The 23,463-nt window shown below is 37.6% G+C and overlaps 1 protein-coding gene across 1 annotated transcript in view; it reads left to right on the top strand.

Annotated features, from left to right (window-relative positions):
* Nucleotides 1–22,504, top strand: part of COX18 (cytochrome c oxidase assembly factor COX18) — a 43,606-nt gene extending 21,102 nt beyond the window's left edge. Inside the window, exons 5-6 of the mRNA XM_085222713.1 lie at nucleotides 6,576–6,747; nucleotides 22,373–22,504. Coding sequence (XP_085078839.1) covers nucleotides 6,576–6,728 — 153 coding nt within the window. The 3' untranslated portion in view covers nucleotides 6,729–6,747; nucleotides 22,373–22,504. The remainder of the gene's footprint in view (nucleotides 1–6,575; nucleotides 6,748–22,372) is intronic.
* The last annotated feature ends 959 nt before the right edge of the window (nucleotides 22,505–23,463 follow it).

The following is a 23,463-nucleotide window of genomic DNA, read 5'->3' as shown; positions in this document are numbered from 1 at the left end:
TTCGTAGCAGAGCATCTTGCTTTAGGCTGAACATACATTTTATGTTACAGGGAACAGTTCGGTAATTTGAGTCTTGCGTTTTGTGGCTTTTAACATTTGGGTTCTGAATAGGTTCTGTGTTGACAGAGTGAGACTGACTGGCTTCATGAACTGTTTGGAATTTCTGTGCTTGTAACAAAAAGAGATGCTAAGGTGTGATTTTCAGCTTGCTGATTTAGAGAAGGGAAAGGACCACTTGCTGCTTTATGGGTCCCCTTATCTTCAACACCTGTGGAAATCACAACTGGATTAAAAAAAAACAAAAACAAAAACAGCTGTATTCAAATGGGACCCCAGTTGGAAGGAAGCTGAAATGCAGGAATTCAGTTTTGAATAATAGACATAATTGCCCTTAAGGGTTCAAATTAAACCTTTTTGGTTTGCATACTTGACATAAGCTGATGGAAATCATATGGAGTGTAACTACAGATTAATGTAAGTCAGGAAACATACTTTTGTAAGGAAGTGAGAGTCAGAGAGACTGCACTATAAAAATGCAATGTGGTCTAACCTTGGTCGGCTAATAATGTACTTTAATGGGAGTTGCTGCAGGCAGATAAAATTCTCTCCTGCATTCTGAATTTCTGAACAGTTAGGTTAGGAAGGGAAAGGAGAAACATGGAACTTGAACTCTCTTTATGGCTTAGAACTTGAGTACCTTTTGTCTAGAAATAATTAAAGGAGAAAATCTTTTATTAGGACCAAGTCAGTTGCTTATAAATGTATCTAATAGAAGTCAAATAGTGGCAGTACTCTGTAGGCACATTATTTCTATTTTGAAAGTTGGCGAAGAAGAATTTTAATTTAGAGAATTCGTATTGAAGTAGCCTAAAACTTGTGGGTACTGCTGAAGGGATTTACAGTTTTGAGTGCTCAAGTTTTGTGCATTTTTTCCTTTTTTTTTTTTTTTTTTAGCCTAGCTGACCAGTCTGCATAACGAAACAAGATTTTTTTAAGGCCCTGTAATGCAGAGGAATTTAAAACTACACACACTTCTTCTGAAAATATTTTCATCCATAAACATGATGATATTATTCAAACTTAAGAACTATTGAGAGTCAAAATAAATATACCTACATTATCTTCCTCATGAGTGCCTTCTTACACCATTTCTCTTTTTTTTTTTTTAACAGAAAGCCAGCAAGCCTTAGCACACCTTTCTAATCTGAAACAACAAAATCTGTTGCTCGCTTTTGCTGTTGAGTGTTCAAGCCTCAGGAATTGTGTTTTTAATCTGTTCAGCACGTATTCCTGCGGTTCACATTTTTTTGCTAATTAAAATACTGCATACTTCTTTCACTCATCTGATGAGAAACATTTGTACTCTGTATTTCCAGGAATTTTTTTGATACTTTCTAGAATTACAGCTGAGACACCACGTCCTTATCAAGCTTTTGTAAATGGAAGAGATCTGTGGGAGCAGATGGCTAAGTTAGAAGGAAATTAGTGAATGACTACAACCAGGTCCATTGATTCCAACGCTGTAATATTTGCAAAGCAGCACTGTTCTTCATCTGTAAATCTTCTGCAGTTCATGTTTTTTATTTAGTTACTGCCTGTATAATTCTTGCTCCACAGAGTGCAGCTAAAACTTTTATTTTACAAAATAAACAACCTCAGATTAATTGGATAATAAAAGCTTTGCTATGCTTGCATTTTTCTCCTTTTCATGCTATTACTGGAAGACTGAGAGATAAGATTTATTTGTTTGGAGATATCTAGAGTAATAGTTTCAACATTAAGCCCCCAAAGATCAAATATGCATGTCTGCAATTTTTTTATGTAATAAATGGTGACCTTTCTCCCTTCAGATCCAGATTATCTAGGATGACATAGTTGTGGAAGTCAGGAAATGATAGAAACAGTGATGCTTTAGAACACATAACGTATACTTGTTTTTTAATAGGTAGTCCTGCAGGTATTTCTGCTTCTCATTGCTGCAGCATACTAATATGAATGGGTCAAAATAGAACAGAATGCAGCTGACAGATTAGCAAGAGCTTGAAGCTTTTGCATATTTACTTTTCCAATGCAGTCAGTGAATCCCCGTAAGGAATGGAACTGAAATAAGAACAGTCTGGCTCTGAACTAACTATATATCACGTAGTTGCTGTCACAAGCTATTTGCTCTTGTGACAGTTCAAAGTTTGAATTGAAGGCCTATGTGGAAAATCAGCCCAAAGTCTGGAGGTGTTGAAATGCAAAAGTGAGGATTGGACCACAATATATTTAAAAATCTACTTGGTAATTTTTAAGAAGATAGGGAAAACTAATTCTGATGGTCTAGCTAAGCTCAAATTTGTTTGATGCTTTTGTCTTTTATAATATTCCAAATTCTACAATACAAGGTTTTGTTCCTACTGTCTTAATGCAAAGTACAGATTTATCGTGCAGACCTAAGCAAAGGAGTTCTTGTGTTACTGTGTTGTCTTTATAATGGCTGTCAGGATCTCTGGGTTTGTAATGGTTTCTTATTTCTCTTGATTGCCATTTGGATACGTATCACTGTGACCTACTTTACAGGGTCATAATCAAACAGGATTTCTAGTCTCTGTGATTAAACCTTTGTGGTCTCTTCTTAATAAATTAATTGCTTGTGCTCTCTTCTTCTCTTCATTTGTTTTCTGACCTGGAAAGTCAAAGCACATTTCCACGTTTTTATCTTCCATTGGAAATTGAATATATCCAACCAGTCTGAAATCCCTGTGAAAAGAAGATTCTGGCTAAAGGGTAAGAGTTCCCCAATCTCATTACTGCTGTGAAGTAAGTAGAGTTTGGTGCAACCTATAATTTAGGGGCCTAATCGTGGACTTAGCTTTCTAGCTAAGAGTCAAGAGACTCCCTCTGTGATTATGTAAGAGGAGCTTTGCTGGCACTTGCTTAGGGGCAATATCCTGGCCAAGAAACTAATAAAGCCACTTGAGATTTTCAGTCATTTGGAAACTGATTCTTTGTATTGCTGAATGATTGTGGTTGTGTAATCTTTTTGGGTGTTGAAGATGCATGCATGGTGTAAAGCACAGATTCAAAACGTGAAGGCCCAGTTGTGCAAATTAATTCTGTCTTGCGCAGCTTATAGCTATGTTTATTTTTCTCACAGATGGCTCCTGAATATCTTATCTTTAAAAGTTTCTTGAGGTAGTTATGTGTACCATGCTGTAGTGTAGTGTTGCTTTGGAACTCTGCAGGCTTCTCTCCTGCTAGATTAAAACTGGGAAAAAAAGACCTTGAAAATAATTGTTCCATGGATGATACCCTTTGCTGGCCACCATACCATTGAGTGAGTTCAGGAGCAGGCATGGTAGGTTTTGGATTCATTTTTCCTATCTCAGCACATAACTATTTAATGGAGGACAGAGCGACTGTAATGTATTGCTAACAGTACTGTATTGTGGCCATCCAGTGGTAAAGTCTAAAGCCATCTCTTCTGTAAATCATTTACTGAATTTATTGATGATCAGCTTTCAGTAGCTATGCAAACACATGAGTTTGGCAGGGTATTTCCTCTTAAATCTGAATAAATGCAAAGTATTTTTATGTACATAGACACATACACAGGCAAAAGTACTAACACATATGCAGTATCACATTAGGAAATTATCTTACATTTGCAAAGCAGGATTCTGTAGTGCTTTTGTATTTTGTAGACTAGCTTAGCTGTGGTTTACAAAGATACCATCTTAAATGTCAATGGTGAAAGACAACACAGGTTTTAATATATAGGTTAAGGGTAAGCAGAATAACTGTTGCAGATTTGCAGATGAGCTTCTGTGTCCAGCGTGACAGTATCTGCAGATAGATTTGGGCAAACATAAAAATAGAACAACTAACCTTGACATGAACATCTCCTGCAGTCCCCATTTCTGCAGACAACATCTCTAGAATAGACATTCCCAAACCGGTGTGAAAGATCTGCCTGAAATTAATTACGGATTTTTAATCTTAGATAAGCTTCATGTGATGTAGTTAATATTTTGGCCTTGTGGAGTCTATTTTCCGTAGGTTGAAGGGTATTTTAAACTGAGGGAGAACTATCGTGATGGGCAGTTTATTTGCTTAACTTCCTTTGATAAAACAGGAATATGTAGAGTGAACCTGCAAGACAGGATTCTAGCAAAAACGCTGGTGTGCTTAGCCAGAAAGCTTGCATAATGGATAAAATAAGTGTTTGTTGCTACATTGTTTCAACACTTTTGGCAGTCACTATACAGATACAAAGTGAATTTCTTTCTTTTCCGTATGCTTTTTTTGTCATCATCTTTTGATCAAAATAAAAAAGTAACCATCTTTGTATTATTCTAGAGCTTAAGATTCTGCATCTTCCTGTTTGCCTAATATTAGTTCTGCTTCTGCGTGGTGAACTTCATAGTACCAGTGAGGATTTTAAAAAATATATACATATTGTAAGGTTAATACTCATCTCCAGAGAAAACAGTTTCATGTGCTTTATTGTGAGCTTATCTTAACTAGTGATTACATGCTGCCTCCTAGCCGGTATTATCATTTCAAATATCAATCTTCAGCCCTAGACAATGCTTTCCAGATAGTTTTCTTTTCCCTTTACATTTAACTGAATTCTATTGACGATGGTAGTATTATTCCGCACCATGTTATTACTGCCTGCAGAGATCTAAAGCTTAAAGAATGACACAAGAAGTTAGGTCCTTGTTTTTAAGTTTTCTTGATAAAGCAAGTGGTGATCCAGTTATTGAGGTTCACTCAGAAACAGGTATGTTCACATATCTGTTAAACAGCCTCTTTAAATACAATGGGACTACACACTGGATTGACCGTTGGACATTGTGGAATGTGTATTCTGCAATTACTGATTATCTTTCAAGTGTTGCACCTCATGTTTGCTGGATTTTTATGTAAGGGAAGGTTTTCATGCCAGATTCTCCAAGTTAACAGCTGTACTTAGTCTCCAGACCTGTCTCCATTCAGCAGCTGTTGTTACAGCAGAGCTCTGCTCTTTGTTCATTCACATTCACACATAGCCAAGTTGTGGAGAAGTGAGTTATTTTTGACCTTCACTTGGTAAAGTTTATAGAGGCTTTGTTTTCTGGAGGAGGCAGAGGAAAGAGAGTTAACATGATACATAAACTCAGGGTCAAAATATCAAACTGCTCAATTGCATAAAAGATGAGTTCATAGAAGGCTTTTGCATACCTTTGCATTTCCCAACACTTCATTACTCTTTTGTGCTAAGAGTAACTTGTATCTTCTCTTTAGCTGAATGGTGTTATTGGTAGTAACCACCAGCCGGACATAGCATTACTGCCCTCTGTTATTAAACAACTGTCTTGTGTTTATATGGTCTTTGTCCAAGTTAGTGTGAAAGCAGATGCATTTCTGGTTAGTTCAGAGCTATAACAACATAGTATTAATTGGCAGATTTTAATTAAAGAGTCTCAGCTTCTAATTAAGTGAGGAAGGTTCAATTACCACAGTAGATCAGTAGATTCTGTGAGGCTCTAAGTACTGTCTGTCCATTGATTTTCTTGGCAAATGACGAAAGTCTTGAAAAATTGTATCCTGTGTTTTTAATAAAAGTTGATGTTGGGAATAGAATAAAACTAGTCTGGAATGAAAGACTTTATTTTGTATCCCTGACACTTAAACCCCCTGAAAATTGGAGGGTCTTGGGTACATCCTCCAGCATTATGCAATGCAGGTGACTGTGTCCTCTTTCCTAGGAAATGCTTACAGTCCTAACAGCATCCAGATCACTGCAGAGACTGCCATAACAGTATTTTGATAGTCCATAAAATGTGGCCACATCCACATTTTTATGTAGAACAGTATTGTGTACTTAAAGTAAGTCTCTGTATTATGTCTGCTTCTGTACTGTGCTTCAGATCACAGGTTGGGTTTTGTGTGTACTAACTGTCCTTCTGAGGAAACTCAACACTTCGTGTGCAACAAAAGCATTCCAACATTTTATAAGGGTTTGAGTAAGTGGCTGGGTTGCAAAGCCAGTTCCTACAGCAGTGCTGAATGGACATGGACCAGCAGAAGGGACTCAACATTCTAGTTGTCAGCATTGCACACTGAAGTGCTTCTTAGCTTATGTGAAGGACCAAATGGTATATGCATCTTCTTGTTGCTGTGTACCTGTACCCTTCGGCTGTTTGCAATTTTCACCTCCCTTTTCAAGTGAAACTTCTCCTGACACTTTCTTTCCCTGCCCTTCATTTCCTTCTGGCAGTCACCCCAGCTGAATCCTTTATCTTCCAAAGCACCGATGCAAGCCTGTTTTTCGCTCATGTCCTCCCTTTATCCTGCTTGCAGTGATAACAATGTCAATGTTTTCACACAAGTAGGTTGAGTGTGGCATAGTCTGGAATCCTAAGGCAACAACAGTATCTGCTGTAGGTAAGAAAGCAGCAGGATACGCAGACTATATGGAAACACCAGAAAATGTAAATTTGGTTGCTCCTGAGCCTGACAGGGCTGAGCATAAATGTTGCGTAAAGTTCAAGAAAATGAAGGAGATATCCTGGCTTCCACTTTTACATTCATGTCCTATGTTTCAGAGTTGTCAAATGGGAGAATCTTGGCAAGAGAGAAGTTCATGCCATCAGTTTGAAATCCCCACTCCTGAACACTGCAGAAGAGCTTTGGGAAGAGAGTATGTACATCTAGGAGCAGCTTATCTCCTGGCTTGCCTCCCTGGTGAATATCAGTGACCCCTTAATTCAGGTACAGGTAAGAATACTGCTTTCTATGCATTTCCTTTCAGTGTGGGATATGCGTGCATGAAGTTTCTGATGAAATGAGGGCATTGGTCTTGATTCTGAGAAGAAGCAGTGAGTAACTGCTAGTCTGCTTGCAAGAACTGTATTCCTCTAAAAGCAATTCCCTGTGAATGTGAGAGAAAACTTCCATGCACTAACTACTCAAAGCAGTGCTCAGTGGCTGCCTTGCCAATGTGCTTAGCTTTTTGCCTGTGGCAAGGGCATCAAGCATGCTCTGTGCTTTGTTAATCCACATTTCTGTGATTTCTGTGGCTCTTCTCTTTGCCAAAAGCAGCAGCTGGTACAGCACATGGTGCCAGACACCAAAACACTTTGAATCCTGTCACACAGGTAACGTGCTCATGTAGAACTTAAAGAGATTGCCAATACTTGGTTGTAAGAAAGCAGCAAATGTAGCAATTGGTCACGGTCATTTTCTTCACCTAATACTGTCAAAGTTCAGGCAAACAGGAGAACTCTGGCCCTGAGGTTAAGAGTCTGTGGACTAGAAGCTAAGAAAGCAAAGCTTATTCTTGAACTTCTTCCTCTATTTATTTTCTTATTGATAATTCTTACTCACATCTTAGAGTTTACATCACATTTTAAGCTTTTCATGTTGGACATCACCTTCCATTGTGTATGTGTATTTCATTTACTGTGGAGTTTCTCTGATCTCTGTAAACTAAGGCAGATGCTAGAACATTAACAACAATTCAAGTTGTTCTTCTGTGCTGAGATAAACTTCAAAATTTATTGTAGGTGATGGCATGCATGTGAGCTATTGTGTACTATGTTTCAATTTAGATATAGAAATGATTTTGGAACTGAGTCATGTAAAAGCAGGTAAAATTAAATAAGTGTATGCTATCACTAGGAAAAAAAAGCCCTTTCCGCATTTGCAGATATTATCTGAATGTTGTGCTTATGCATAGTGAACCATATATATGGAAATGTCCTCAAGAAAGTGTAGTATATCTTTTTATAAATCAGTTTAAAATAAGAGGTACACAGAGGTACAATATTTTGAGATTTTTACTGCTTAGCATTTGTTGGACTTCTCTGAGAGTTCAGGTAAGAAGAGCTGAGTCTAGTCATAAGTTATTGTGCACAAGAGAAAAATAAAAATTATCATGTCTGAAAAAAGGTGTCCATTTGTCCTATTTATGTTAAACAAGGCAAAATTAGGCAACCTCTTAGGCATGGTGCCTCTTTAAGACAGATGGTATCCTTAGATGCATCGTGGTTATTAACAGAGAAATGTGTTTGGAATTAAAGCAGAGAGCAATTTGATAATTTTAAATGAAAAGGTTGAGACTTGAGTGTAGTGGTTCTGGGAGAATAAAAAAGATGGTGTGAAATTGCTGCTAAACCTCTGGTGTGGGTAGAAGGTGTTAATGTATACTGAAGAGTATAATTCTCTGTAACTGTAGGTTTGTTAGAATAAAATGTGTGGCTGAAAAACTGCAAAATTTCATGCTTATATCTGAACGTGGTATTTTTAAAAAGAACTTTCATGCAGTGATGTGTAGTCGTCCCTAAAGTGAAAGAAATATGATAAATGTTCAGCATGTCAGATTGATAAGTTAATAATGTGTGCATTTTGAATATGAATTTCCGCAAATGTATGTATTGAACAAGAAATGACACAGGTGTGAGCTTGTGAGAAGTAACGTAACTGCATATACTTATAGCTGGGAGACCTTCACTCTGTCTGTAGCTTCCTGTTGTGTGACCTTCAGCAGTCAATTCACTAAGTTCAACAGTCACTCTGTTATGGGATTTCTGCTTTCCTTCTTTTCCTTTCTCTGTCCTACTTAGCTTGTAAAGTTTCCTAACTAGGGACTTGTCTGCATCTATGCTTTGCTTTGACCATATAACGCATATTAAATGTAAAATTTAATTGTTCATTGTGGGATTTTAATACAGCTTGGTTAATAGCTTGAAATACTCCATCTTTCCAGATATTAACACTTCTGTTGTACGCTTCCAGATGTATAATCCTAACAGGTTTAATCAAACAGTGAATAAAAGATTTTGCTTGATAGGAGCTCACAAATCAGCAGTTCTGCATTGTTCCTGTCCCACTTTGCTATGATCTTATATACTCAGTTCTCAGAAATGAAGGCAGTTCAAGGTTCCTAACTTGCAGGTCACAGTGCAATATGAAATGTTGCCTTGGCGAAAAGGTATATGCACCATGACACAGTAGTTGTGTGCATATAGTCAGCATTTCCTTTGGAATATTTCTTGAAGTATCTGATATGCAGTTCGTATTCCTGCAAAAGATGGGATAAATAAGCTGATGACTTCTAAGTGGAAACTACATAGTCCAGTTCACATGAGCCATGTGTGTAATATTTGTTGTTGCTTTCTAATATAAGTCTTGAAATAGGCTGCACGTGTTCAGTCATTTCAACCCTCCAGTTATTTGGTTCTATCATCGCTTGAGCTTTCCTCGTGACCCACTGGGGTAACTGTTCAAATGAATGAAAAGAACAGTAAATTGGTTTTTACATTTGCTATTAAAACGGCAGTATTAAAGGCCTGATTCTGATGCCATGAAAGCTCTGTGTAGGAAGTATGAGTAAAGACACTTAAAGGATTCAGCAGTGCAAATTTCATTCATGTGATTCTTCACACTATGAGGGCAGCCATAAGGCAAGTTTTTCCATTTAGTGTCATAGGAGTTCACTGAACACTGGCAACCAAATATAGATCTAAAGAACTGATGGCTTGGTTTGTTGTTTTTATTTTTTTTATTTTTATTTTTTAAGTACTAAGGATAGCTTTGTTCTAAGGAATTTAGTCAGGGGACTTCGTTAATGTTGTATGCAGCATGAATTTGCCTCCTGAGACATAAAGCTATCTCTCTAGATTGGCTTACCTGTATGATTGCAAAATTATTTATAATGTATAACCTACCTTAATTTTGCAGTGAAAGATAATGGGATACAAAAGAATGAAGTTTGGTTTTAATGCCAGTGAGTTTTGTTCACTGGACTGAAGCAAGCATTAGGACTTGCATCGTTCAAATCACTGTTAACATGATTCTTCCTTTTTCTGTCACGTTTCTTATGAATATAGTTAAGATAGATTACACCCCAAGATTATAACATTTTCTATACTAATGAGATAGCATTTACAATTAATTCTTGGGTTATGCTCATCCACACTTGTGTGAGGTGCTTTTGTGAAAGCACTCAAGATCCAAACAGTAAGTTGGCTTTTTCTCATGACTGAAGATTAAGCTTCATCCAAAAATTTACACAGAGTAAGAGATCTCACAGCAGAAATAGAAGAATACTGCCACAGTAATTTCAGCGTAATCTTACTAAAGATTGAGACAGAAATGAGACTTAAAATAATTATATACCAACTATTTATGCCAGAAGTAGAACATCTCTCATCCACTCCTATAAATTATTTCCCTGGCCTATAAAACTATCTTGTATGGGAAGTATCTGGTGAGGTGTCGGTGAGACATTTATCTGTGAACAATATTTGCATTTATATTTAATGATTTTCTGATTGTTGTGACTGTAAAACAGTAAGTCTATGAATGCAGGCCTGGAATCTTATCATCACGTATTTATATCATGATAATCGTATCCATACTGCTTTTCCTCCAGAAAAAAGAATGTTGTCCTCCAAATCTGAATATGATTTGATGCGTATATTGTTACAATACTCTTGTACACTTTAGTGTCTACAAGACACTAAAAGAAAAACAAAATGGTCTGATTCAAATCACGTAAGAATAATTGCACCAGAATTCTTGTAGATGACGGTCATCTTAATGGTAGATAATCAACTGATAGTGTTCTCCCAGAGGAGAAGTGTGAAGAGATGGTTTACCAAAACTCATCTTTAAACTTTCTCAGGTGTGTAAAGCAATACCTCTGACTTCAGAATGCCCCAGACAACAGATAAGAGAGAACAAGCAAAGTTATTTGAAGCCTACTGCTGAACAGTCTTTTGACAACAAGCCCTTTTTTCTGGCCATAACCATGAACAGGCTTCCATGCTTGTCAGTGATGATGGCTGCCTGGCTCACTGAGGCGTTTTGATGTGTGGGCAAATTTGCACTCGCATGAACTTCCTGTTGCTGCCTAGCTAAACCTAAACCATGAGACATTGCTGCTGTCTCTGATTTTCCAACAATTCTTCACCTTCTTCAAATCCTCTAGTGAATAAAATGTGTTTTGGTGCAGTTTTTCATTTCAAAAAGGTAAGGAAGGGGAGGAACTGGTAATAAAAATCTGATTTGGCAATTATTTTTGCTGTAGTGGCTAGAACCTGTTTTTGTCTTGAAAATCCATGTAGATGTCAATGTGAGGTTTGGCCCTCATTCAGATTTTGTGTGAGTGTTCCAGGTATGGGTTGTTGCTGTTTTTGTATTATTGTTTTTTAAACAGAAGTATAGTATTCACTGGAGACAATACGAAATTGATATAAAGCTTCCTTAGCTTCTTATAGCTTTTTCCTGTTCCCAAGCTCTCTCAAGATATTTTGGCAAAAGTTCAGTGTTATATTATTGCCACTCTGTCCTCATTCTGTCTGACTGGAGGTTTGCTGATAGAATTGCAGCATGTGTTAAATGGTGAACTTCTTCATCTATGCAATGACTGAGGGTGTCCATCTGGTATGTCTTAAAAGAAACCTAAGTGATTCTGGTTACATAAAAATTCCCTTCTCAGTATAACGGACTCTTGTTTTGCTAGCACTGAACTATTTTGTTTATTAGACTACATGATAAATTTGTCCTTATTCAGGACCTGAAGAGGGAATGCAACATAACAATAGGCATGTATTTGCCAAAAACAGTTAAACAAAAAATCACACTCACAAAAATACACAAAAAAGAACCCCACACCTAACTGATTTGCAAAGTTAAGCGCTTAAATTACAAAATTAAAGATGTCTCCATTTTCTTTATCCTTGTGTATACTTCCGTTATCATACAGCGTTAAACAACCACAAACTGTTTTACTTTTGGTAGATCTGCCTCAGTGCACCAGATAAATTTATGTTCTGCATGAGGGTCTTGGGCAGACTGTAGTGAACGCAGTTGGAATGAACATGATGAGTAGTTCAGGAAGTTAGAGAACAGAAAGTATGATGTCTGAATGTTGCCCTGACTTAGCTATTATTTTTCTGTGGGCCATTCGGAGGATACTTAGGACCAGTATCACTCTAGGAAGATTGATACCTGTGTAGCACACTAGTAATACGTGTTAGAGGGCATACTTACTCCAAGGGAAGAGGTATCACATATGCTCACGTTCAAAAGGTTATCTAAAGTGTTCTCATTCCTGTTCCTGATCCATTTGTTTATTCAGTTTGTGTTGTGTAAAATGTCCTTCCTCATGCTCTCTGACTTGCTAGAGGAGTGATAGGCTATGTTCCATACTTGTCTTAAACTGCTCCTGCAGCTGTAGCTAAGCCTCGACCCTATGTTATACTTTCCAGTTAAATTTGTGGACTTGGTAGCAGTTAAGTGTGTGGTTAGAGTCATACAAATCATACGTGAGGTCACAGTATTTAGACCTTGATCTTGAACATGTGTGTCTTCAGTGGTATCTGTTGTTGCTGCTAATATGTGAAGACAATACAGATTGCTCTTGTTGTGGACAGAGTTCTGCTGTTCCTTTTTCTCGTCTTTTCTATCTCTGTTCAGAATCCATGAGGCTACAACATATGCCAGCATCTTTGTCAAGATGAAGAAGGACCTATCCATCCTTATTGCTAGGCATAGTAGTACTATGTTTTGTTTCCCAGCACTAAAAGAACTCAGGACTCAGAATAGTGTATTCCAATTCTAATACATAGATTCTAGTGTCTACTCATCTCAAGTCTATTGGACTCATTTAAATCCAACAGGAAATGCTAACTTGCCATTCTCGATCTTGAAGTTTCCTTTGTGCTATAGAGAGAAAAAAATCTGACCCACTGGGCTAAATGTTTTATTTTCTATGGGAATTTGCTTTGCTTAATGCAGTTTTTAAGACCTGTTGGTTCATTTAGAGGTCAAGGAACATTTATGCAAGAGTCTTCAATAACATTCCTTTAACTTGGCAAGTTGAAAAAGCCCTGCGCCTCTTTTGAGTATTAAAACTGCATGGATCCTTGTGACTTCCAGTGGGAAAATTTCTTGTAAAAGCTGAAGACAGCATCATGTAAAGGCAGGGTCATGCGTTATGAATTAGCTTCCATTGATTTCCCCCTACCTGCCTACTAATGAGAGTTAGTCCAAAACCCAGTACTCTGCATAAATTGAAATGGTATACAAAGGTAAGACTTGTCTAACATAGCTGTAGTCCAGCTATCTTCTGATTTTTTGCACATCCAGATATTCTGGAGATATCAGATGAGATAGAGGGCACTGTATTCTATTTGTACAGCTGCTTCTCTTCGCTGAAGAATGCCTAATACATATATATTTTTTTCTATAGGAAGCTCATAGTTGTCATCTGTACAAATGCTCAAAGAATTTCCCTCCTTTTAAACCAAAAAACAAACAAACAAAAAAGCCACTCCTGGGTAAATTCCAGATTAAAAGCATCAGGTTAGGAAAGATTTGAACTGTCTTCTTTAGACTGACAGACAATTCCAGCACATGTAGGAAAGTGGGTTGAGCAGTGATTTACCTGAGTTGCCTTATGTGACCTCAAGCAATAGAAAAAGCAAATATCACTCCACAGAACCTTTTACATATCAGATGTTCTTCCTCATTCTTCTGTATGCAGTCACTCATTTTTTTCACATATTTTTTTTGTATTTTTAAAAACTGAATGACAAGGAAAATTCAGCACACGTTGCTGAGAAGCAAAAAGATTCCTAGCCTCCTCATTTGCTGCTACTTACTGTTAGTGCTTTTGTTATTCCATAGACTTGATGGATCCTATGCTTTCCAAATGTGAATTATGAATTAAAAAACAAAGAAAGAAAAACAACAGAAAAGGAAAATATTTCTCATTTTAGAATGGTATGCCTGCATCGTTTCTTCTTTAAAAAGAAAATATTATTTGACACTAGGGTTTAAAATAGTAGTAATCCAGTTCCAATATGCAAGCATCTGTTTACGCTTCTAGGCCATAGGGAAATATCACTTGAAAATTTAGCAAATTTGCCATGTCTTACCTGGACTGAAACTCAGAAAGCCAGCTCTGACACAAGCTTCAATTTCAGCTGGAAATGTAACACCCTTTGTCTGATTCTTGATGGTTAAATAAAATGAGCCTAGTACTTTTCTCTCACTCAGAGGCTGCATGTCACAACTCTTTGCATCTGTCTAGCTTGTAGCTAAATTCTTCTTCCCCTTTTCATCTGATAGGTTTGATTTCCTGGATCTTGCTGTGACATTTTCCAGGAGAATGGTAGTTGACGTGGGCAAAAATTGTGCCAGGGAATAAACGAAACAAAATGGATGGTCACATGTTCATATTTGTGTCAGAGCCTTGTCTCTATTCTATTAGTAAGTGCAGTGAAAAGAAATTATAAAGAACTGAATTTCTTCTATCTGCTTATATTGTCTCCTTCCTCAGCTGACATAACTAAACAGAGTGCTCAGGCATGAGAGCAAAGCCATCTGGTACCTTGTTTTGGAAGGAGATATTATGCAAATGGTGCACCACCAACCTCTGAGGCCACTCAAAAAAGACTGGAAATAAAAAATGTGTGCTCTTTGTTTTCTTGCCAAAATTTGCAAGTGCATGGGCACCACTAACTCTATCAAAGAGGTTGCTTACTGTGTCTGTGCATCCTGTTATATTCATGTATCAAAAGCCAAAATGGTGGAGTAGGAGGGAATCTGATTTTAAAAAAAATGATGTACCTAGATTTAAGAGATTAATTCTTGAACTTTATTATAAACTATTTTCCTCAGTCCCTTGGTTTTGCTACATCTTCCTAATGGGAGAGAGTTTTTAGCTATGCGTATTTTTGGTGATCTAGAGTAGTGAGAATCAACCTCCTGAGTATTTAAGGTGTTAGTAGCTTAGCCATTTCCATTTCTGAAAATTGAAGCAGCAGTGATGACTGCTTAACTTTGCCACTAACTGAAAAAACTGCTGGTTCCATCTTTATCCTAGTAGAAGTAACTTGTGAAATGGGGAAGATTTCATGCTTATTTGAAGATGCAGTTTATGCCTCTAAGGAAAAAAAGTCATGGAGTCAGACTTGAGTGGCCACAGCCATCTGTATGCAGGAGCACAAAGTTCAAAGGTATCTGACATTTACTTCTCATCAAGTCCATCTTAGGGTTTCACTCCTCTGAGTCAGCACTAACAATTTACCAGCTTTCAGTTATTTTTCTGAAAAATCTTTTCCAACCAGCTTGCTGGGAGTGCTTCCTTTGTTACCCCTGGTGCTTATGTGTGTAGTGTGCTGTTTTTTGGGTTTTTTTTTTTTTTTTTTGCAGACATTTATCCCAGCTGTTTTCTCTTTTTGCAGTGTACATGGTACCTTGTAGCTGTAACAGTTCTTGCTGCTAAACCTAGTGTAAATTATAATCTCATGATTAGTTGCATCTGACTGCTTAGGCAAAGGAGCATCATTCAGTTGCTTGAACATTCTAATACTCTTTTTATGCAAAGAGATGTAGCCATTTTTAACAGTACTTCCTAAAAGGTGGCTAATTTTTTTCCTTGCTGAGAAAGAAAATTTTGGCTTTAAATGAAATGTAAAAAATACCAGAGTACTAAGAGCATATTCTATTGCCCAAATATATTCATGTTGATAGACACTCCTTTGGCTTCCTTTGCTCTCTACCTTCTTTTGGAATTATGAAGGCTTCATTCATAGTTTGTTTCATTATTACTGGTGTGGAAAAATAAATCCTGAAGGAATCAAGCTATCTTACGCAGATTACCGGGCTTGAAAGGAAGTTGAAAAAGTGTTGTAAGTTAACATTTCTCTATAAATGGAATAACTTGCAACTTTTTTTTTTTTTAATTTTCTGAGCACGTAATTGAATATCAAATACAAACAAGTAACATTTTCTGTGTAAATTCAGCATCATACTCCAACCTCACTGGACTCTCCTTGTGTTTTCGGCTAGCTTTAATGTTTGTAACTGGTTCCCAAAACAGGCCTGCTCTTTGTTCATTCCAGTGGCTTGTACAACTTTCTCTCCAAAATTTAAGGGGGGAAAAAAAGCCATGAGATGGACTCCTCCGTGGCAGCTTGCTGAGGACAACCTACTTGTGTGTATTTTAGCAAACCACAGAAGAAAAGGTTGCTTCTCTTTTCCTGGGTGAGTCTGTTGGTGGGTTCTGGCTTTCTTGCAGTTTTGGTGAGGGGAATTTTGGCCACTGCAGGAAAAAAAAGAAGAAAAAAAAAAAAAAAGATTTTAAGACAAAGTAAGGTACATGAACTTTCTTAACATTCTGCCTATAACCTTCACTGTCTGAGCAAATTGAAATTGCTACTGCTTGGTTTTCACAGCAATTTTCACTCACTCCAACTGGTGGAACTTCTAGTGCAGGTATATTTGCAGATATAAATGTGCACTCAACTGCCACCATGAAGTTACATCTGTAGAGTTCAGTAAAGCATACAGCATTTTTCAAACGTAAGCTGCTTTCAAAGTATTTTGTGGCACCCCAGTGAACCTTTTCTCAGAAACGCTGATAGTAAAGTATATTCAGGATGCTCTTGTGAGCCAGCAGCAAACTAAGTGTTTTTTTCCCTAATACCCAATTTGGGGAAGGTTTTGCAGTAGAGTGGTTTCTAGTTTGAAGACTAGAGCCAGTGCCCAGAAGAGGGCACCCCTGCCCAAGGGAGTGTGAAGATAGGTATTCAGGCAGTAATTTAGAATCTGTTGATCTAGGAACAGTGTTCCTGATAACCCTGGGGAGGAATTAAAAAACAACAACAATTATTTTTCTGAAGAGGCATTTAAAAGATTTATTCTTTTTTCCATTATGTGTGTATGTAATACATATTGCTATGTATAGATAAATGAAGTTAATTTAGAATTAAATATAAAATTGACTACTTCTATGAGGGCCTCACCTTTCCTTGGTGTATTCAAACAGTGAAACAGTGAAATTTGAGTAGAAATACTTGTAATATTTGTGTGATACATCTTCTGCCAAATTTTCAAGAAATTCAAACTGCAGAATTTATGCAGGTCTCTGGTTTGTCACACAAAATAGATACTTGCTAGTGGTATACTAGCTTTTACATGATATTAGTCTCCTTTGCAGGAGCAGTGAGAATACTTCCTTCATTTCAGTTATTCTGTTTATTTACTTTAGTGCAAAAATTGGTTCATTCACAATTAAGAAAACCAAAAGGGACCTTGCAAGATCACTTTTCTTTTTCTAAGAATAAAAACAAGCTGTGAACTACCCATGTACTAATACAACAATAAGAAGCATTTAGTTCACTGACTGCAGACAGCAAGTTAATAGATCATTGTTTTCCATTGCAAAACATAATTAAGAACATACTTTCTCGAATATATTACCTTATTTTAACTAACACATTTAACTGTTTTTCCACAGTTTAATTTTCATTCTAGTATTCACTGAGGAGGAACAGATTGGATTGGCAGCTATAAGTTTAAGGACTACTTTATTTAAAAAAAAAAAAAAAAATCACTCTTAATTGAAAAATATATTTAGAACCTTATTAACTGATATTAAAAAAAATGGATATGTAATTCATTCTTATAATTGAAAAATTCAATTCAGAGGTTTTGTTTGCATGTCTTACTAGCTATATAAAATAAGTAAATCTTTCCTTATGATGATAAACAAAATTTGCAAATACAAACCAAGATTTAAATCCCCACCTGAAAGAAAGATTCCTTGTTTCTGAATGAAATTGAATGCTTAATCTGTGATGATTTACCCTCAATCCTCCTGTAAATCACTGAGTTCTGGTCACGTGTTAGGAGTTAACTACGCTGGGATCACCTCTTTCTGTCCATTTTTTCTGATTCAGATCTGATTCAGTAATGTCTTTACCTATCTCCTCTTTACCACTTTTAGGTTTCCTGCTTTTTACTACAGGGATTCATTGTACAATGAAAAGATAATAACTTACTGTTTTTGTAAATGATTTTTTAATCTCTCTTCTTTTAACTAATTTCCTGAATATCTTAGCATCTAGATAATAATTCCTGCTAGTCAGTTCAGACTACACAGGATTTCATTTCTCAGGTGTCAGTTTTAGGATGGATGGACATCTTAGGAAAGCAGGAGTCCTTTTTCTGTTGCCTAGGTTTGCCAAAGTTAGCCAGATTTCCATCTAAGTCCCCACACCTCCATGCCCACGTCCAGAACTGAAGAACCTGAAAGCAGGAAGACTTTACTAGCTGTGTTCATAACCTTTCTGCAAATACCATCACCAAGAGTGTTGCTAAATTGAGTGAAGTAAAAAGAAACAGAGCTGAAGTATCAGAATTAAGTGTTTAATTTAAGTAAGCTTAGAACTACTGCCAGTATTGAGCTAATTTACATCTGATCTGTTGTGTTACTGTTAAAATATTTCACCTCTTAATGTTTAGCATTCTCACTGTGTTTTGGTGTATATATATATATATATCCATGAAAGATATGATCCATGTTAAGTTAATGGTATTCAAGAATGAAGTTCATGATTGACCATTTTGACATTTTGAAAGAGCAAAACTATTTGTTAGAAAGAAATGTCTTCTGGTTTTACTAAAGTAGTTGCAAACATAAGAGCTTCTTGCCTGCCTGGAGGTTTGTTTTCTTTTGTTTTTGTTGTTGTTGTTTTACTGATTCTTTTTTGAATATATTTTGTTAGGCCTTTTAGTAGAAATGAAAATTGGAATGATGCTATTGTGATGCTTTCGTAGAGTATACAAGTCAGTAATAGTGCTGGTAGCAACATGCTGTCGGCACATGTAGCATCCAGCAAGCCTGACTGCAGCTGTTGCTTCTACTGGGAAGCACTACTGCATCTCACTTTCTCTGTGATCTTTTAGATGTGCTGCACTGAAATAGGATCTTCATTGTGTGCGTGTGGTTCCCCATTATTACTCAGAACAACCTAGTAATAATATTATATTGTTTCCTAACTATGTTAAATGCCAACTCATGGAAATAATCTGACTTTAAAACTACTATCATGATTCTGGGAATGCTCTCTGTAGATGAAAAAAAAAAAAAAAAAAAAAAAATTGTGTTGAAAAAAAAATTCTTACTAGATAAATATCTACTTTTTCTCTATTCCTGTAGAAAACATGCATCACCCATGAATAAGCAACGAGCAAATCTCAAAAGATTTTTGTTGTCACCACTTTCACCACAGATGGAGTTAGATTTTCAGGTATTTAACAAGTTATCCACATAATAACTCAGATATCTTTAACCTTCATGTTGAGGTGAGAGCATTCTGGCTCACTCCAGAAAAATTCAGTAGTATCAGTGCTTTAGCTGTGAATGCAGCGCTGTGATTGACGGTCAATATTCTGTGCTATTTCTGTGTGTCCAAGATTGACATCCTGTCACTTTGGAAAAGTAGATAATTCAGTATATATTCTGACTATCTCTAAAATGAAAATAAACTGTGCTGGCAGATGTTTGTTCAAGGGGGAAAAGGGATAGCCTAGAAGATGCAGGAATAAGAAGCAATAGAGGAAGTGGTTGTCTCAGGTAGAAGGGAGTTAGGAGATCAACAACCAGGCAAAAAATGAGCAATGTGATATAAAATACATTTAAAATATAAAATATATAAGCTAGCTAAATGTCTTACTTCTTGTCTGTGTGATCAGACAGTTGGCTGGAAGTGTAGATCTGCCTGGGGGTAGCGATGCCTACAGAGGGATCTGGACAGGCTGGATAGCTGGGCTGAAGTGAATGGGAAGAGTTTCAACAAGGCCAAATGCTGGGTCCTGCACTTTGGTCGCAACAACCCCAGGCAACGCTACAGGGTTGGTGCAGAGTGGCTGGAAGACTGCGTAGAGGAAATGGACCTGGGGGTGTTGATTGATACTCAGCTGAACATGAGCCAGCAGTGTGCCTGTGTGGCCAAGAAGGCCAATGGCATCCTGGCTTGCATCAGAAATGGTGTTGCCAAGAGCAGGGAAGTGATTGTCCCTCTGTACTCTGATGAGGCCGCACCTCGAGTATTGTGTCCAGTTTTGGGCACCTCACTGCAAGAAAGACACTGAGGCCCTGGAGCAGGTTCAACAAAGTTGGTGAGGGGTCTGGAGCACAGGCCTTATGAGCAGCAGCTGAAGGAGCTGAGATTATTCAGTCTGGATAAGAGGATGCTCAGGGGAGACCTTATTGTTCTTTATAACTACCTGAAGGGAGGTTGTAATGAGCTGGGGGTCGGCCTCTTCTCTTGTGTATCTAGTGATAGGACTAGAGGGAATGGCTTCAAGCTGCTCCAGGGGAGATTCAGGCTGGGCATTAGGAAATACTACTTTTCTGAAAGAGTTGTCAGGCACTGGAATGGGCTGCCCAAGGAGGAGGTGGAGTCACTGACCGTGGAGGTGTTCAAGGAACGTTTGGATTTTGTGTTGAGGGACATGGTTTAGTGAGAACTATTGGTGATGATTGGACTGGATGATCTTGTAGGTCTTTTCCAACCTTGGTGCTTCTACGTGATTCTGTGATCAGTAATAGTATGAAAGGAGCTGATAGGAAAAGGGGAAGTTTTACTCTGATTAATTTGCTCCACAGGACTTAGCCGTGCTAAACACTATCTGGGTTGGTGCACTGACTAACAGAACAGCTGTGAGACACTATGAAGAGTGATTTTGTTTCCATGTGGTTGAAATAGCAAGCAGAACTTCTTCAGGCCTGAAGAAGGGGCACCTCTGTGAAACTCAGTGTATCTATAGACTAACTCAGTGCTGCGCTTACTCTGTTGAGTACACCATTCATGAATGTGTATGGGAAACCTTCTGCCAGGCTGTTTTTCTGCCGGGGGGTGGATTTGGAGTGGTGGTTTCTGGATTTACTGTTACCATCATGAGAGTGGAGTTCACGTGACGAGCTACACTAGAGTCAATAGTGAGTGTGCTTTTGGAGAGATGGAGTTCCTCCTGGGGTGAATGATTTGTATTTTACTGCAAAGCTAGTGCAAGTAATGCATGTGCAAGGTTTGCAAACATGAGGAAGAGTTAGTTTCAATGTGGCTGTCATCATCTCAATATCGTGTTTGAGAACCAACTACAAAGGCAGGGAACTTGGAAGATCCCTATAGTGGATCGTGATGTCAGTAAAGCAGGGATAAAATAATACTGGTCCTTAATTCCTCCCTATTGCCTAGGTTTCTAGATGTTTCAGAATCCATGTGCTCATATTCTCTGGAGTACGGAAAAATCCATGTAACTCTTCTGTTGAGATTTCTCTTCTGCCAGTGAATATGTATTGATACATACTTGATAAGGCATATCTGGCTATGAATGATTCAATGAAATATGCTTCCTCTTACTGTTTTGTGAGTTAGTAATCTTAAGTGTTGGAAATTCTAAATTGTAGGTTTTATTTCTAAACATTTCATGTTTAAATGTGAATATTTTTCTGACTGTCCTGAAGTCATTTGTTTTTACCTAATGTCTCGAACTTAGAGCAAAACTTTCAAGCCATTCCAAGCAATTTTCTAACTTCTGTTAGAACATTTAGCAAATGTAGTCTACAGAAGCAGTTAGCTGAGCCAGAAAAGATATTTTCATCCTTCTACAGCATAGTGTTTTTACCACTCCAGAAGGAGCACAGCAACTAAATTGCGTTGCAAAGAAGTAGAAGTATCATGATCTAATAGGCAGCCAAAATGTAACCATTTTAACTAGTATTTCATCAGTAACAGTCACTTACAGGACCTATATTTTGCTGTGAAGTGCGGTAATTCACTGGTCTTTATAAAAGAAATTAATATATTTTAAAGAAGAGCATGTCAGTTAATAAGGAAAGAGAAACTTGGCGATGGACTTCAGTCAGTATATTTCTCTGACTTCAGTTCATCAGGACAAGGCACTTGCCTGAGGGTTAGACCTATAGGTTATATGAGAAAATCTGTTGCCAAAGGAGGAAAAAAAACAAAGTAGGAAAAAGAAATGAAAGCTGGAAATAAGAGCAGTGCTTTTGCGTGTATTGAAAAGGAAGGGAACAGATCATGAGGGGGGATACAAGGTGCTTTGTATTTCTTCTTATATATGCTGATTTCTACAACTGAAAATGAGTGGTATACAGTTTGAGACTTAAAATTTTCACCAAAAATCAGTATCTATTCCAGCCTTTTATTAATCTTCAGTTACTAATCCTACATCTAGTGAGGGTGTATCAAACTGTAGCCCAATATGTAGTATGAATTTAAGTTTTGTCTGATAGGACAATAGCTAACAAGTTGTTCTCAAGTGAAGATTTCAGGGAGAGACTTATTTATTTTTTTTAATACCATTAAGTTTCTGTATCTTCTGTAACTTCTTATTCAGTTAGATGGGACTTCTTGGTCTAGAAAAGAGAAGGCTTGAAGGAGGGCTGCTCTGAAAGTAGTGCTTCCTATTTCATGACGCTGGCCCACGGCATCAGAGGTTGTAGATGTTGGAGGTACTGCAGCAGAGGTTGAACCTTCCCCCCAATATTCTGTTACATCTTGCTGTGTTACAGATGGCAGCAGAGGGATGTTCTGACAGAATGGTGACTGACATGGAAGTACATATGAAGCAAAGGAGTGGTGTTGAATTCCTTTGTGCAGAAACAATGGCACCCACTAACATCTACTGATGCTTGCTGAACATTGATGGAGACCAACCAAGTGGATGTGAGTACAGTGTGGCAGTGGGTGGTGCCAGTGTGTCAGTGTTTCAGCAGTGGTGACTGTGTGTCGCATCCACCAGTTCTGATTTGTACAAGTGCAGCATACAGGCTCTTGTTCATCGGTGGTTGCCCAGAGGCTGTGGAGTCTCCTTGAAGATGTTCAAAAGCTGCCTGGACATGGTTCTGAGCAGCCTGCTCTGGGCATCCCTCCTTGAGCAGTAATAGGACCTGGTAGACTCAGAGGTCCCTTCAAATCCAAACCATTCTTTTGTTCATTTTTAAGATTTACCATTACATATGCAACATATCAACAAGAGAATGCCAGAAACCAGTGAAAAGTCAGAAATTTCCCCTTGCTATAGATGAGAGAGATGATGTAGCAGAGAGAAAACTTGCCTTCAGAAATACAGGTGGTATGAAATGCAGTTATATACTAGATCTGTCTGTGTTTAACCTGAGCATGAAGACTTAATCAAGAGGGAACAAGCACTGATTTCCAGGCTGAAATTAGAAGTAAATTAAGTCCTGCCAGCTTGGAATATAAGTGCATGCTTTCTATCTCTGTCCATGAGCAATTTCATACTTGCATACATACAGCAACCAGGAGACTGACTACTGCTTATTGTCAGCTGAGTTGGCGTATGTGTGAGGGTAGCTTTTCGCATTTTGTGAAACATTTGTCTGGATAATACTTTTCTGAAGATGAGCAATGAACAGGTAGGTAGTTCTGTATGAAGTGCAACAGAGAGGGATTTGTGAGATGACCTTTTTTTTTATATTTATACTTTTTTACTGTTTGACTGGGTTCTCTGTTAGTTTGACGAGGTTTCTACTGTTGTATCAACTTACCACCTGATCATAGGTGAAGGCTTTTATCCTAGAATGTTCCCTTTCTGATTTAATTTTTTTTTCCAGACTTAAGTCTTTCTATTGCAAATCTT

This window comes from Meleagris gallopavo, chromosome 4 (assembly GCF_905368555.1).
Source record: "Meleagris gallopavo chromosome 4, MGAL_WU_HG_1.1, whole genome shotgun sequence".
In the NCBI taxonomy this organism is placed as follows: domain Eukaryota; kingdom Metazoa; phylum Chordata; class Aves; order Galliformes; family Phasianidae; genus Meleagris; species Meleagris gallopavo.
The sequence above is the reverse complement of the archived record's forward strand: the minus strand, read 5'-3'. Positions and strand labels throughout refer to the sequence as shown.